Genomic DNA, 18,009 nt, shown 5'->3' with positions numbered 1-18,009 from the left:
TCGCCGGCGGGAAGTTCATGCCCCATAGTGCTGCATACTTTTTGGGGCATCGCAGTTAAGGACACCGGAAGGTATGGGAAACCTTGCCACTTGTCCTTGCCTTGGCGAAATTAATTTAAAGCGCAATTTAAGTAAAATTTCCGCCCGGGGGCTGTTTCTTAGTTTTATTCGAGTGCTGCTATCATCGCCAGAACTCTGGTCCTGTGGTCCTCCGAATCCTGTGAGTCCTGTGAGCGGCAACTGAAACTAATACGCATATTTATCAAATTTCACGGCCCCGGGGTGGCTGCCACTGCTGCCTCTGATTCCGTTGCATCCGAAATGGTGCCCAAAATGTACAACATCCACTGCTCCTGTAGCTGCCCCGGAAAATGCCTTGCAGCGCTTCCAGTTTCGGCAACAAGGATTTGTGCGGGCAGTCGGAGAAGGGACGGTATGTTTCATCCTGCAGGACTTCGATGGGCGGTAGCAAGACAACCGCAATGCAAGGCGTCGGACAAAGTTTCTGCCCTGGCAAACTTGACAAAGAAATAAAATGCGTCGAGTTGTAAGTGGCGCAGCACGTCTGCGGACTTGGCTCGACCATGGAGATACCGTGGGATCACGTAGCTGGCCTAGTAAGTTCCTGTCAACAGGAAAAATATCCACTTTTTGTGGGGAAATCAAAACTACTATAGAAAAAAAGGAAAAAGGATTTATTTTTAAAAATAGACGCTTTATTAGCTATTAGAGCTCATCAAATATATAGAAACATGAATGAAATGCAACCATATATAGTTATATATGTACATATGACTATACATATGGGTATATGACTTTTAATAAATAAAGACGGTATTTTGTTTTCCCAATTAAAGGGAAGTTATTAATTGTGTTTTAAATTAAACAAATCTGCTGGCATACCTACAACCCAAAAATGTTATCTCCATTTTTGATTGTTTTTTGCTTTTCAAGTCCAAAAATGTTGGCTGGCCTCAAGGTATCATATAACGATTGAATAATTGAATGAAGGGGACAGGGTCAGTCGGACTGGAAAAATAATAATCTGCTTGGATTCGAAATCAATACTCTCCCCTGCTGCAAAGGTATCATGCCTAAAAAAAACCGCTAAAACTTCGACGGGGTGGTGGGTAAAGGACCAGGGCTTTGCGATGGTCCATAGGCCGGGACGGTCTGGTTGCCTTGGCAATATGCAAGGACAAAGCGGCGTCTGCCTGTGGCAGACAGACCCCAACCAACTAACACCACCTAAAAACCACCCAAAAGCCACCCACTCTCTCACGCGCTTGCACGCTTCATAAGCGCAACGAATGAATTTTAATTTGATTAAAGTGAAAAATTGAAAAATTCTCCTTTGCCAATGCTTTTTTCGGGACTCCATTAAACGTGAAGGGGACGAAATGCGGAAGTTCTGCGAAAGAAGGAAACCCAAATTCGCCACATTGTGGAAGCACAGATATACGGGGATTAGTTGGCCAATCAGTGGAGGCAGGCAACTGGGATTTTGTGGCCTGCTGCACAACCTCATCATCCAGACGACGTTGCCATGGCTAGAAATGCCAAATGCCGATTGACGACGTCGTCGTCCGCAGTATCTCAGCCTTTTCCCTTCATAACCGGTGATGGGGGGGGGGGGGGGGGGGGGGGGGGGTGTGTGGGGGGGGGGGACTCCCCGAAAGACGGCGAATGGTAACTTAGGCCGCATTAAACCTTTTTCCCTAATATTGTTGTTTTTGTTACACCAACCACCCAAGCCAACATACAGCAGACCCTCGAAAACGCTCAAAGACTTTTCCATTTGGCCCCCTAGGAGATGCTTAGCCCGGCTAAGAAGCATTTTTGCCCTGGCCTGGTCGTCTGCTGGAATTACGCCGCTTGGATTTCAAGTGCCGCCACTTGCTGTTGCAGCAAATATAACACAAAAGTTGACACAGCATCCAAAACACTTGTAGAAAACTAATAGTTTCACCCTTAAATATACAGTTGAAAAATGTTAGCATATATTATATTGTTGGTTAATAACCAATACGACTTCAAGACTATTCTATAGCTCATACTAACTAAATGGTTAATGAATTATGTTGAATGTTATAATCTTTCTTTACAAAGGGTATCCCTAAGATACCCTTTTTGGATGAAGTTCGCTCCTGGGCGAAGACAAGCCCAACTGCTTCATAGTTGCAAATTGCCGGAGGCCGTAGAGACGCCAGTCAAGTAAAACACAATTTTGCACTGAACCCTAAACGTGTTTGGGTTTGGAGTTCGAGTTCGAGTTCGAGTTTCTTCAGTTCATGTGGATGCGGATGTGAAGTTAAAGCTGGAGAAGTGGGGATCTGAGCACCGCAGAGTCCCACTGATGGCATTCACATGGGGCGCATTGTGAAGTGCAAAAAAGGCGTATTTTACAAGATTTTTATTACATATAAATGCGAGAAGTATTAAAAAAGTAAACTTTTTATAGACTTTTCATTTTCCCTCCGCACTTCCGTCGTGGGCTGCTGTTGCTCTTGGCCAAAAGGGATGAGGCTAAGTGCGGAACGAAAAAGAAGTTGTTCGCTTTTTGTCTGGGCGTCATGATGCGTGTTAAGGGAATACACACACACACACACAGAAACACACACACCCACAGCCGCATTCACATACCAAAACTCACACAAGGATTTTGCCATGGAAATGCTTTCACTTGGGTACAAGGATAAATGCACTACCGCAGTTAGTTAGGAAGATCAATTGAATCTGCGATTTAGTGGCGCGCTTAGCCATCTTTATTGTATCTGAATTTAATTTTATGTAAACCGACATATATTTTGTATAAGACATTTCCCCTAAGTATGTAACACTTTTTACTGGACAAAATTGCTTGCCACAGATTCCAGCATACTTTTGGGCTGGCCTTTCTCTAGATATTCTAGTTCTGGAACTACTCACCTATTAATAGCTAATTTTCCATATTTACATGGAACCAACTTTCCGAGTTGTCGAAACACCCCAGAGATATGGCCCATTATTGCAGGTCAAAACTCCACCACGACAGCCAAATTTCGACCGCAAATCTCCGCCGCTTTTTCTCTTCAAGGGTTTTCCCCCATCTTACACAGTCTAGGTTTAGGGTTTTTCTGCTTTTGCACTTGCTGTTGCCGTTCCTGTTATTGCAAGGACTCGAAGGACGAGGGAAATCGGAGTGGGATTTTGGGGCTGGGCATGTGGATGTCGATGTGGAGTTGCTGGCGTTGTAACTGTTGTTCGAAATGTTTTCCAGCGGCTGCGAGTTGTCGAGTTTTGCTACCGCAGACTTTTCATATTTTTCTTAACAATTCGCTCGCCACCTCCGCACTTTTTGCCACCCACGACCAGGACCACGCCCCGACCGCGCGTACTTTTAAATTTTATTTTATTACTATAACAAGACATAAGTAGGCATAATGGGGCCCTATAAAATATTTAAAAGGAAATTGGCATAGAAGTTTCCAGCCGGAGGCGGCAGATTTTCCTTTTTTTTCTGGTGGTAAGGGTAAGGGGCACGGTTACAGTAACGGTTACGGCAACATTTACGGCTTCGTTTCCGGGTTTCAAGTACTTTCTTTTTTGCCCCATTCAGCCGGGTACTTCGAGGATCCCGAGAGCTGGCACCTCGAGGACCTGGAAACGCGTGTCGGCCGATTAACGGGCTACTCATTGAGCGCTATTTAAGGTTAATGCACTCCAAACTGAGATTTCCATAAGGTTTTCACAAGGAAAGTGGAAAAACTGCACAGAAGCCAAATTATCGTAAAGAAAATTCTGCAAATGGCAGAATAAAACACCTTTATTAATAGTAGCTAATGACAGTTAAGTGAAAATATCGAAACTAAAATTGAGTACATTAAAACATAACAAAAAAACATGTGATCTTACTATTTATTATTATTCAATATTATATAGTATATATCATAATATATATATGAATACATAAAATGTAATGTGTTAAACATACATTTCTATGAGAGAATAAGAGGTTGTTCCTGTGTAATGGATTTTAAGTGATTCACTCTAGAAAATTTTAACTTTTCGACACTGCCACCTTGTTTTGGCCAATTTGCCCCGCCCCTTTTCACGCATTTTATGCCCCTAACGCCCAACGTCAATCATTTTCACAAACGATTTGTCAGGCAATGCCGCGATGCAAATAAGCCGAGACATTCTCCCCCACCACCCATCAAATGGTGCCCTCCTACCCAAAGTGGTGACTTTTTTTCATCGCCAGATCATCGCGATTTTTTACAACTTTTCATTTTTGCGCTTGAGCTGGTTTAACAGCCGAAATTGGGGCCCTAAGCTAAACCGGATTAGGAGGATTCCGGCTGCTGGATGCCAAGATGCCAGGATTCAGGAGCATATGTGGCTGCGCTCGCAAAGCACCCAAAATCCGTTGGGCGGTGGGGCCACTATTCAAATGAGAAGCTCACATCAAATGGCTTGGAAAATATGTTATCTCGCTTTCTATTGGCAACTCGCAGTTAAGCGTTTTTTCAGTACCCTCAAGCGCGAGTATATGATGTCCCAGTCCAGATAGGCGCCCACTATATAGCGTGGACTCTGCTCAGAATCATCATAACCAGTACGTCCGTGGAGTAGGCGAATGTTGTTAAAGGTCAGGACGTCGCCAGGACGCGTCTTGAAGGCGTGGCTATCGGCGATGGCCAGGCGAACGAAGCGGGCGTAGGACTCGTACCACGGAAGAACCTCCTCGAGCGGCACGTTGAAGTGACTGTCCCGCTGCGGCACGCTGTGGTTTATCCGCATGTATCGCCCCTCGGCGTCCAAGCTGTGGGCATGGGAAAGGGGAATGTCATTTCGAATTCAATAAAACTACTAGTAAAATGAATATTGTTATACCAAATGACTGGTGCCCTCCAGATGTTGTGGAACTCTCGTCCATCCTCGCTGCCAATGTCGTTCCAATCGACCACTATGCGACTCAGTCGCTCGAAGTCCTCGGGATGATCGCGGCGCAGGAGGTCGGCGACATGGAAGCCATCCACGAGCATATTGCTGCCACCAGGTGAATCCGTTTGGACCACGCAGTGCAGGATGTTGACACTGGGCTTGTACTCGTAGTAGGGCAGATCCGTGTGGAGGGGCAGTGGAAGCGAAAGGTAGGCGAAGTTCTGGGCACCCGGCTTGGCCTGCACCACAAACTCCTCGCCGTAGGTGGTGCGCCGGATGAAGCCCACCCGGTCCGCCAGTCGCCGCACCACGCCCTCGTCCAGTGGAGCTCCTCGGAGCAGAGCCCCCCCGTAGACGGCCAGCGCCTGGAGCCACTGCATCAGCACCGAGTCCTGGGACATCACCTCATCGTAGCTGAAGTGCTGGGCAATCTCCGGGAACTCCGCACCCGACCAGTGTCTAGTCGTGGGTCTGTAGAAATCCCGCAGGTATTCCTGCTGTTTATCGGGCTCGAAACTCCGCTCTTTTAGCCACTTCAAAGAGAACCTACTCTCGTGTGCATCGCTCCACTTGACCAGCACTTCCTTGGATTGCTCATCTGTCTGCAGGCTGACTGGCCGGGTGCGGGTATCGAAGTTATCCCAGTCCAGCTTACGCGACTTGGAGCTGCCGTGGAAGCAATCCTCGCACATGCAATTGTCCCGCAGCCAAATGCCCGGAAAAGTTAGAGGTTTGGAATTTGCCTCCGGTTGAACCTGGATACTCGATTCATTCACGATCTTGGCACTGATTTGGCGAGAAAACTGAGCGGAGTTAATGGTCTTCAGTTGACTCAGGGAACGACCCAGTAATCTCGGAACCCACATGGCGATCGACTCGGTGTGTGCCGACTGCTCGAGATTTAAATGCCGAATGAAACGCCGGAGAAAGCTAAATAGTATAATCAGCAGCTAAATCTGGTCTTTGGACTTTGCCTGCCAGCTCACCAGACCACAAGTGGGCATCCAGATGAAGCAGGGGCGTAGACAATATGTTTCTATCTCAAATAATTTAATTAGAAAACTCGTTGTTTTATTTTACGAAGATTTAAATCATACATAATTGTATAATGAAATTGTTATATCATTTTTAATCACTAATATATAACAAGTATATAGTTTGGATTAGGGACCCCCTTTAACAAATAGTTCACTGCACGACCCTGGATCAGAGCAAAGTGTTATCAATAAACTAGTTCCCGTGTGAGAGAGCATCTGTTAGAATTTGTTTGTTAATAAAAGCACTTAAAAAGTAGATAATCCGGAGAAGTGAAAAGAGGTAAGAGGCCGACAGATAAAATGGTACAATATAGTCAAAGAAAGTCGGCTCTAAACCTTGGTAATACCAATATCAAATACCCAAAGAGACACAGTGGGTACAATTTAACAATTTTATTATAAAATTAAATCAGATTACAATTTACCTTATCAAAGTTCAATGAACTATTCCCGTTTTTTATTGATTAACCCATCGCTGAGTCTAAAATTCCCTCAATTGCAGCTCAATTCCCATTCACATGGTTAACTTCGTTTGCACAGATTGTGACACAAATTGCAAACATTTTACAGCAGTCCCTTATTCAATTTCTGTAGTTCTGAACCAATTCAGCTAATTTAAAGTTGCAAGTCAATCTGTATCTGTATCTCAATCTGGATCTGAATAGAAGTCATAAGCATCCGGCTGAATTAGCATATTGTAGCTGAATCTTGAATGCCACCCAGCATCGATTTGCTTGACGTCATCGGCTAGAAAGTCTGTTTTCCCCCCAGCTGCTGTTTTCCGCTGCTGCGGCAAAGCGGTCAATCAATCAATCAATCAATCAATTGAATCATCTTTGTCTGCCTGCGGGTCTTTTTGGCCCATTCCCATTCCCATTCCCATTCCCGAGCCTGAGCCTCAAACTGAGCTAAAAGCCTTTAAAGGGCCTTTCTCGATTCTCGTGAAAGCAATAAAAATTGCAGCACCTTCTGCGGGCAAAGCTGACCTGTTGCACAATTGAATGGGAGCAGTTGCAACTCGGAAGAAGCTCCAGTGGGAGGTACACTGTGGAAAATCTGATATATATATTAAATCATATATATTACAAACAGATATTAATGCTTGCGACTAACTGTTGTATTTCATTGTGGTCCTTTTCTAAACCCTCCTCTGATTACTTTTAATATATGTGCATTAATTTGATAAATCATTTTTGAATGTGTATTATTTATCCGAATCGATTCGTTTGTCCGCAGTTCCCGTACGTAGGATTTACTCAAACAGTGGTAAATTGTTAAAAACGATAAATGAGTTGGTTTTCGAGTGCAGGTGCAGCTGAATCGAATGGCAGCCAGTGGCCACTGGCCCACGGACACTGGACTGCGGACAGTGGACTATCCAGTGGACATCCAGGGGTCCGGCGAATGCCCAAATGTCTGCCTGCCCTGACCATTTTTAGCGCGGACAATAAATTCTTCATGCGAGGCTGCCTTCGCATTTCCAGCCGGTGGAGGCTTTTGGAAATGTTGCAGAAATTCCCAAGCCGGCGGCCATAAAAATGCGGCTCACATGTGACAACGATTTGTACTTTAGCCCCTTTTATGGCACTCGACTGCTGTTCCTCCTCCGGCGACTGTTGCATTTTAAAAAGCAACTGAGGTCCGCGAATTCGTATTCGTATACGAGTGTATACATATGTACCCCCCAAACACCCAAACGCCCGCCTCGCTTGCCTTCTGCTCCTTCTGTTTGGCTTCACAAATCTCAAAATCGCATCAGATTATACGAGTTATGCGATGCAGCATCCAGCAACAGGCTCCCATTTTGGTCATCTGCCGTTTGTCGTCGCTTTTGTAGGTCAACGCCTCCTTTGGACCCAAAAAACCAGCGGCTCAATCTCCCACTCCCACTTCCCCGGTATCCAACCCAACCCAATCCAATCCGAGCCAGCCACCTCCCAAAACCCGTGCAATTGGGTCAATTAACACTGACGACCCTTGAGGTTGCTATCGCCGGATGATGCGAGAAACGTCCTTCAGCTTTATGAGAATGAGACCCCTTCGATATGCCGATGATTATCATGTCACATGCCCCCACTTAAGGCGAATCCTGGTTCCTTGTCCGAAATGTTAACAGTTTTCATTTCATGTAATTAAGAGCTGCTGATCCAGTAGTTTTTATCTTTAAGAACGAACCCCCCGCCACCAACCAACCGGATGAAAGGAATGGAGAGCAGTGAAAGCTTTTTGGCTTTCCACGCTGCGAAAGGAAAACAATGGGGCAAGATAGTTGGGGCATGGGGCCATGTCGGATGGATTAGGATGGGTTCCGGATGGCTATGTGGATATAGATGTGGATGCGGATGGACTCGGGCTAGCCGGGTGACTGGGTGGGTCCCTCTGTTTGCAAACTGTCTGGGCGAGACAACGTTGTACGTGCGAATGATGTCCGCCGGTCCGAGATCCGGCGTTTTGATACCCGTCAGCCCGAAAACGGGGTATACTCTGCATAGCTGGATGTGACAGGACGAAGGCAGGGATGCCAAGTCGAAGCAGGCAGAGAGGTACGAGTATTCGTGATCCGGTTGATCTTCTGATAAATACCAATGAGCAGGTCGTTTACACATGCTTTATATTACCTTTATTATGATTAAATATATTAAGATATATAAAGATATTCCCCTGATTAATAGACAAAACAGCTCTGTTAAAATAACAAAATCAATTAAGTACGGAGAGTGTGTACAGAGTATCGCATAGTCTGTCATTGGTCCAAGGAATCTTATTTCTTGTTCCTTCTGCCTTTGCTGATTGCACTTCAGTCGGGTAAGGACCCAGGACTAAGGCCCGGAGCGGACCAAAAAATGTATTAAGAGTCTAAACACGAACGTGCCGCTCAAAGGCCACTCGTTAACAGGCGCCGGGAAAGACGTTCGAGGTTCGAACCGGGGCATCGCCATCGCCAGCGCCATCTATCGGTATGGACAGGAGCTATTGGTAAATATTTTCACTATTTGCGACAGGCCAAGATGCACACACTCCCACATGGAGCGAGAAAAATGGAGGAAGAACCCATGGGAGACTGACGCCCAACTGGCTTCATATATCTTCTGCGCTTCCGGTTTCATTTTTTTTTTCCAGCGGAAACGAGCCTTTTTGCAGGTGGCATCTGCAACATCCTCCAAGATGGCAATGTCTGCAGCCATTTCATTTGGCTGCTTATTTTATTGCCCCTGAGCCCAGTCAGAGCAACGAGCAGACGGACAGACAGACAGGCAGACAGTTGGCAAACAAACAAACACCGGGTTAGGCCAGATTCTTCTCTATATATATGTATATATCCCATTTTCGGGGTCCAATGGAGATTTCATTACGAATGCGGCAGGGAAAAGGGAAATGCAATTCATTGCCCAAGACATTCGGACTGGCAAGTAGGATATCCATATACAACCGACTTGGCAGTCATCCGAGATCCTCGGAGGTGAACTGCACCAAGTGGTGGCGCATTCCTGAACTGCGTTGCAGGTGCCGCAGGATTTCTGAAACTCCGGAGAGTACGGCTAAAGTGCAAAATCCATGCCAGAGACTATGACTCCAATGAACTCGAGGAGCTCCAAAGGATTGCGGAATTCGCGTTGTCTTAAAATCAAGTGAGATGCGGCCAAGTTCGCATAACATCCGTCTTTAATGTCTATCAATGAATTTTACCTTTACATCGATTTTGATCAGTTAATTAGGCTAGCGAATTTACTTTGAAAGCGGGTTTTCCAAAGCATTTTCCCATTTTCTCAGATGCCCGACCTGAGCGAAGATGAAGTCAGTTTGCAGTTCAGTTTGAGTGCATGCATAAGTGTATTTATGTACGAAGCCAGCATAGTTTACACATTGTCTGCTGGAAGTCCTGACAGCCGTTGTCTCCCGAAGACGAAGAAGACGCTGTCCCTGCGAGAAGAGTGGAAAATGCGACCCCTTGCCCCCCTAAAAAGGGACCGCCATGGTTGCCAGTCTGCTGGCTGTTATCTTGTTTTCCTTGGCTGAGCTTTCGGTAAGCCGCGTCTAAATATCCTTTTTCTGCTCTGCAATTTTTACAGCTCATTCCGGGCGGCACTCCTTGAGGAGTTGTTTGCGCATTGTTTACAGCTTTGTCCTGTCTCGAAAAAGGATAAGACGAGCGGTGTCGTTGTCGCACGAGTATATGCAGTTGCTGGAGTGGGTTGTCCGCATTGAGTCCTGCGCTTAATGCAGTCTGCAGTTGGGCCGGCAAGTGGCAGGAATACAAATCAAATTAACCTCGATGAGGCATCCGTTGAACATCCTTTTCCGGTTTTCACTTAATTAGTGGGCAATGAGGCGTGGCTGCCCAAAAGTTTCGAGACAATGCAATTGCACTTTCAGTTCGAACGGGTTCGAAATGGATTCAGTTGGATGTCAAAGTGCTGATAAGACTGCACCGGCGGAAATTCCATATCCCTGAAACCCACCCATTTTTTTTCCAAGCCGCAATTAAACACAGATGGGATATACGTTACGCTCTCTGCGATTTTTCAATGGAAACTATTTCCAACTACGCTTTGCTTTGGCTCAAAATCAACAAAAAGTCCCCCCACTTTTCACTTCTTTTTTGAATGCTGGCTATAGCCACTACAGCGCTGCATGGGAAGTTGAAACGTGTTGCGGCATATATTAATTTTTATTTCCAACGCGGTCGTCTACAAATTAACGTTGATGCGTCAGCTTTGCTGCACTGAGAAAAGTTTGGGAGTTTCCTAAGGAGGGACTATTCATTTTCACCGCTTTCCTGGGTTCAAAGGGTAACTCTTAATTTAATTAGATATTGTGCGAAAGTCTACAACCCTTTTATTTTTCTCAGTGCTTCTTTTCAGCTTTGTTTGTTTAGCCACTGAATGATGGATCATACTCACACACAGGCGAAAGAGTTTCGAAAACAACTTTCCAGGGATTTCGGTTGCACTTTTCAATGAAAAACCTTGCTTCTTTCCCCGATTTTTTGTTTGTACTTCCACCCCGCAGCCTTTGTGTTTGGCATGCCTGCTCATTATTTTCACACGTAGCTTGGCACGCTCTGGAAAAACCCGCACCTCCTCCCCCACCCCCCTAGAAAATCCCCCATAACCCCTTTCCTCTAATTTTCACTCACACGCACAGCCCCCGTTTGTTTATATTTTAAGGTAATTTTCTGGACTGCCGCCGCATTACTTGCAACTGTTGCGCCTATTGAACCCATTCCCCTTCCTCACAAGCAGCCCCGCCCACCAAAAAAACCCCCCACCCAAAGAGGCAGCCATAAAAGGTTAATGATACTTACAGTTTGAACAACTCCTGGGGCCCAGGGAACGAAGTGTTCAAGTTTCATGTGGAAACTGAGAAAGTAGGAGGTGATTACGGCGATGCTGCAAACGAGGAAATATTAGCAAACACAGAAATATTAGCGGGACTATCCGATACCCATTAATCGCTCGGATCGATGTTTTATGGGTTTAAAATTAAAAACGGACCAAATTTTAAAGGCCACAACTTGTTAAATTCGTAGCTTAATTTTCCATCAAGTAGAAATCATGAGCCTAATAAAATATTTATCCCAAAAAGATCTTACAGTGATCGTTGGATTAGACTGTCATCTGCACGAGACAGAATATTTTGTATCCTTACTTTATAATTTTATTTATTTTAAATTGTAATAAAGTATACTTCCTTCGCACAGGCAGATGTGAAAGGTTGAGACCTCAAGTAGTCGAGGAGATGGAGATGGTGGTGACCGCTGGCAAAGAAGGATGCTGTAAATGTGGTCAAGCTGCATGAAATTTAAATGGTCAAGCCATAAACCTGGCCATTTGTACTCCAGTTCTGTTATGAGTAAAAGTGAAAAAACAATAAAAACCGAAGGAACCCAAGGAGCTCCAAACGGAGACCCAAACGAGGGGCCAAGGAAACGGACAAATGTAATAGAAAATTGCCGCAAAATATGAAATGTGAATTGCGTGGGGTTAGCGCAAGCTAGAAATATACCGGAAATGGTTCTCGTACCCTTTTCTGTCCTTTACGAGGGTCCTTAAGTGGGCAAACTACAAGTGGGCTGACTTACTCACGTCGCCTCTGGGATGCGTGCGATCTTCCGGAGAACCATAAATGCCAACTGAATTGAAGTAACAAAGTGCTTCTCCGCCGCAAATATGAAGATAAGCCAGTCTGAAATATGATACGGAATAACAAATGACTTGGGGCACGTTTACTGTCGTTAAGCTCGAGAAGGAAAATCAATTTTCATTTTGGTTTTGTCCTTGTCTATTTGATATTTAGTTTACATAGCTCCTAACTCTTGATACTAGTGTTTTGATTCAGCCTGCAACCCTTTGAACTACGTCTGAACCATTGCCTAAACAATAGGTCTAAATCCCTCAGGCGAATTACTGATTTTACAAATGCTTTAATTAAGTATTTCAACCTTAAACGCATGAGGAGTGCTGCTCACACCAGTCGCTCATTAACAATGTATTAAATAATGAAATAAAGCGATTATGATAATAATTTCAGCGCAATTAATGATGGCAGGCAGCGGCAAAAAAGTTTCCCCAATAATTACCAACAATTAAAATTGATTTATGAAAAAAAGGAAGCGCCGGATTGCGACTGGAATTCAATTAAAAGAAGTGGTAGCCACTGACTGGTATCCTATAGGAGCCGAACATTCGCACAAGCAATTGTCCAAAGGCCAATCGATTAATAAGAAAATGTGCAGGACTAACGGCCCTGAAATATGGGCCAATAAAGGATGAGCCAACCACTTTCGAGGATCGGACATACATGCATATGTATGTGGCATGGCGTTATGTCTACCGTCATGAAATTACGTTGCCCGGTGTCCGCTGATGCCTAACATGAATGCCCATGCCCAAGGATAATTAACGAACTTACACACACGCACACACGGCAGGACGATGGATAAATGCTTTTATTTAACAAATTAATTGGCGCAAAGAACGGTGAAAGCACACGGACAGGTACACCACGAAGAAAATTATATAAAATGAAATGCCACATACAAATGGATAATTTCCCATTTTCAAATTTTAAGTCTAAGTTTCTTTAAACCTTATTCGAGAGGTAAAATCCTACAATAGATGTACTGAAAATGCCCAATCAAAGCTTGCAATACGTTTTCCCTTCGAATTAACAACCTTTTTTCCCAGTGTCCGAGCGACAGAGATGGACATCTTGAAATGTTTCTGAGTCCTGCCCCTTCTCTCACCCTTTTGCTGGACATACAATTACTTACACATTGTTGAACCTCTTGCAAAACAATTTTTTGCCGCTGCTGCCGTGCGATTTCCGGAGCTCCAGAATGTAATTAATAAACGCATTAAAAACGCATGCAAGTGAGCAACCGAACAGGACGTGGCCAGCACATGGACACGGATTGCGGCCCAGCACCAAGTACTGAAACTCTGAAGCTCTGAACTTCTGAACCCGAATCCGAACCAGATACCTGGCAGCCAGAGAGCCTGGAGTTCAGGCTGCCCAGGCGATTGGAATGAAAAGCAATTAATCAGCTGCCGGCCACCGACGACCATCGACTGGCCAACTCTGGTCAATGGCCTATGAAATGGGGCAGCCAGGACTCAGGTTTGGATATCGCACTGGGCCTGGGGGTGAAACCAACCCCCCAGAGCAACCCCCGTGGAGTTGTTTCAATATTTGTTCTATTAAACACCAGCCCCGCACCCTGACACCTCAGAAAACCAAAACCAAAAAAAAAACGAAACATAATAGAACAATAAAAAAGCGATGAGCAGAGGATGAGTGGCTGAGCCACAAGGAGAACATAAGATAATAGACAATTTTTATATTACAGATTTAATGGTGGCGTCACAATATGAATTTCAGCCAGGGGGTTCAGATGCCCAAAAGGCAATTTCCAACTGCAGAGGAGCATAATGAACTCGTAATGAAGTTGGCAAAAAAAAAACAGGATAAATATATGGGGTAGGACATTCGAAAAGCGTTACATATCCACATTGTGAATATGTTAAGTTCCATGTAAGGATAAGCCCCACCGTATCGGTATTTTTATATTTTATATACCATATTATTAAAGCAGCTGTAAAATATAATAAAATGAGTCCCTGTGCACTCAATTGCACGACTAATTCCATTTTCCATACAGCACACGAAACTTGAAGATACAAGTTGACTCGTATTTCTAAGCGTTTAAATAAATCTGCTGGTCTCGCCTACTTCTTGAGCTCCAGATGCTTATTTATGGGCCGGGAATAATATATCGCAGATGAGTGGGAGGATGACAAATCACGGCCAGGAGCAGCATGATACTGGTACCGCGATTCTCTGCAGGCAATGTAATCACATTTATTCGCGACACTCGAGACGCTCTAGGACTCTGATAGCTCCACACCCACTTTTCTCCCCCGCTGCGAGCCACAATTATTGTCTTGTAACGCACACGCCCTCCACAGAAGACAAAGAATACAAAAAAAAGCAAATATCTATGTAGAAAAAATATAAAGAATAGAACGAGCAGCCACATTTGCCCCCCCCAACAAACACTTTATACAAATCGCTACCCCAAAGCCACAGAGCCCCTGGTTTCTTCAGGGGGGGTTGGTTTGCTCACCAAGCCAGACAGGCGGCGGCTGAGTGATGGCATTTTCTCCTTATCATTTTTACGTTTTTGTGATAATTCATGTTTATAAATTGTTTATGTATTTCATTTGCCATTACATTGCAGAAATTCTCTACGAAGGCGATAAAAAATTCATGGAGCTGGAGCCAAGACAAACCGAATTGCGAATTGGATTACACGGGCCAGCAAAACAACGGCAAGCCAACGTGTCACGAGGCACAAAGAAAAAGGAGGCGAACAAATCCAATAAAATCAAAATCATTGTCAAGTCATCTAAGTGAGTCCTAATCCTCGATGGGAGCCGGATCAGCAGGAGCAGCATCAGGCTTTAAGGCCCCTAAATCCATTTAAGAGCCACTCCCAAGGAACTAATCGAAGTTTGAACTTTCGAAACTCAATTTGCTCGATTTCTCGATGATTTACAGAGACACTACTACCGGCACTCCACGCTTTCACAACCCATCAACACCATCGGAATTCAATCAAACTTTGCATATCCCATCAATCAACACCAAATCACACATCAAAGCCGCTTGCGTTCTTAAAAAAAGTGACGTTGCCAAAGAGCAAAGGAGCCGAAGCCTCTTATATCCACCTTATGCTCCGCACTCCTGATCCCCATTTGGACATCCCATTCGAATGCGAGAAGCCCCACTCTCCAATGGGCCCAGTGTCCCATAGAGAATGGCTCCATGGAAGCGCAACAAATTAGGCTAAACACCGACAAGCCCCCCTTTCTTCCCTTTCCCCACCACCGGCACTTCATCCCACCTACACACCCACACATCCAACATCCCATTGTGATGCGACTTTGTGTGGATGCTGATTTTGATGCCGACGCAGCGAGATTTCCAGTGGCAGACCGAGCAGCAGCAACAGGAACAGAAACAGAATCAGAAGCAGGAACACAAATGTGAGTCAACGAACACGTATTTCCCGGCATGCACTGCGAGAAAGTGGGGGGTATTCAATATACATTGTGTACTTTTAACAAATTTCATCTAATTTCAGTACGATACAGCTATTCCAATCAATCATATCATACCAATAATTAATATATTGATCAATAAGAAGTTCCAAGCAATTACTTACCTATTTTTAAGCTAATTAGCTTCTATACTGCTACTAATTGCTAGTATTTGAGTTTGTGAACTAATTCTGCTTTCCTGAAGACCCTTTTTTCCAGTGCATAACATTGCGAGCGGAAGCTTCAATGATCACGTACATTTAGGCACTCAAAGATGCATCCAATCAATAAACAATCTACGGCCCCTTCGATAGTGATTTTTTCGTAGTGTATGCAAAAGGCAATAGCGCCAAAGAGAACCATAGACATAAATCATACATAAGTCTAAGTAATTGTGTGTTGTGCCGTGGAGTGTGTGTGCGTGTGTGTGAGTAGCACAATCGAGTGGTGAAGTTTTCACTGGATGGCCTGCCGCTGCTGAATACTCCTCCGGAACACCCCTTAACCATTTCCCCGCCCGACTTGTGCCATATTCCCGGCATTATATAGTACTACTATGTATGGTTATTCCCGTGCTGACGCAGCGGCGTCAGTCGAAGTTCGCAAACACTCTGACTGCGCATATCCGCAGCAAATTAAAACTTCATTAAGAGCAACAAAAGCGGATGCATGATTGGTGGACTGCTAAACGAGCAGATGCTCCACCTCCGCTCCGGATCAACTATTTTCGGGGCTCCTCGACGGTCGAGGAGTCGCAGCTGTCATAAAACCCCTAAGCCAACAGCTTTTAACCCTTCTCATGGCCTACATGCTGCCCACATCCATCTACGTGTATTCATTGTCTGCTAAATTGCAACATTTTCGAGCAGAGTGGGGCACAAACGACCGGGGTACCGAAAATATCTATATTAGTTGCTAATATGATCGGCAAGGAAACGAGTCCTAATCTTTGATGATTTTACGTTGAGGAACTGGATTATCTTTTCATCTTTTCCACACTGCAAACATAACAGATCATGCAGCTTAGTTGCTCAAAGGGAAGGGAGTGTGGCAAGGGCTGAAACACACACCCACTTGTGGCGTGAACATTAATTAAACAGGCTGTCATGATTAAGTAATAGTTGTGCCCCGTGCTTAGCACTGCGCCGGATTAAGTGGAGCGGCGAGAGAGGTCGGCGGATGGAGGAGGGAAAGGCCACAGCATCTGCAGTAAAAGGAATGCTGCAAAACATCGCACAGTGAATTGCGCCACTTGAAGGATCATACAAATGGTACAATTATGATGTGCTTCATGGTATTACATATAACTAACCTTTTACCCATGTTTGTTTCGATCAGTGATTATGGATTTATAAAGGAACTGTTACTTAAAACAAATTAAAAGCCAACCTAACTCTTAAGCAGTTTTAAATAATAATAATGATTTTAATTGATCAGTGAAGGGGCGAACTTCATATAAACTAAAAGCAATCTGTTCTCCTTTCCTGAAATAAATGCAACACTATCAAAGAAAAACAAAACCAAGCGATCTAATCATATTGTTACAGGTGATGCAGTTGTTTCATCTGAAGCAGCATCACTTCGACTAATTACTGTCTGTCGCTCCATTTAACGCCATCCATTGCACTTAGCCAGCGACACCTGTACGACAGAGAGGACATACAGCCACCAGCACCCACACACTTACACTCACACTCACACATCGCATAAAGAGGACACTAACAAAGTCTTTTGTTTTGCTTTGAAGACTTTGCTGGTGCGAGTGTGTTAATATGTGTACGTATACGAACACGAGCGACAGGCAGGCTCGGCTAACAAACACTCACCCACACACACACACACACACGTGCTGTGCAAACATATCTAATTAGTGTCAACTATTAACATAAAGAGTGCACTTCACATAAGAACTTGAGACGACAACGGCAAAACACCGCAGCAGTGGAAGCAACAACAACAGGATGACGACAACGATGAGCTGCTGGCCATAAACTAACTCTCGACTTGAAGTTGACTAAGCTTTCACAGCAGCAACAATGCCAGCTGAAGGATGTGGGCTGGCTGAAGGATGTGTGGTGTGCTGCGGGGATAGCGTGTCCTTAATGTTAAACACTAAAAATACAACAGCGCTGGTCGTCGTCGTTGGAGAAAGTGAGGCGGCAACATAATATGCGTGCATTATCAGCGCTCATCGAGTGGCAAATGAAGTTACGGAATGCAGGTCCTTTGAGCCTTAGGTATCATTGCGGCAGTCACGAGATGGGAGCCCGGCTGCCGGCTCCTTTGGTCACATCCTCGGACATTTCCGGCAACAGGAAATCACCCACATGGCCAACACGCACTGGACGCTGGGCGAAAAACATTGGGCCACATGGCCAGAACCAGCTGAACAACAATAAAGCTTAAAATCACATTTAAATAGCTTTACCATTCGATGGAGCAGG

At 44.7% G+C, this 18,009-nt stretch overlaps 1 protein-coding gene across 1 annotated transcript; it reads right to left on the bottom strand.

Annotated features, from left to right (window-relative positions):
- Nucleotides 1-3,883: 3,883 nt before the first annotated feature.
- On the bottom strand, nt 3,884-5,821 carry LOC6619610 (gamma-butyrobetaine dioxygenase). The gene is made up of 2 exons (XM_032725919.1): nt 4,876-5,821; nt 3,884-4,804 (listed from the first exon to the last, which is right to left on the bottom strand). The coding sequence occupies exons 1-2, from the start codon at nt 5,790-5,792 to the stop codon at nt 4,480-4,482; spliced, it is 1,242 nt and encodes a 413-aa protein (XP_032581810.1). The 5' UTR covers nt 5,793-5,821; the 3' UTR covers nt 3,884-4,479.
- Nucleotides 5,822-18,009: the final 12,188 nt, after the last annotated feature.

The sequence above is a fragment of the Drosophila sechellia genome, chromosome X, assembly GCF_004382195.2.
Source record: "Drosophila sechellia strain sech25 chromosome X, ASM438219v1, whole genome shotgun sequence".
In the NCBI taxonomy this organism is placed as follows: domain Eukaryota; kingdom Metazoa; phylum Arthropoda; class Insecta; order Diptera; family Drosophilidae; genus Drosophila; species Drosophila sechellia.
This window is presented reverse-complemented; position numbering and strand designations above follow the sequence as displayed.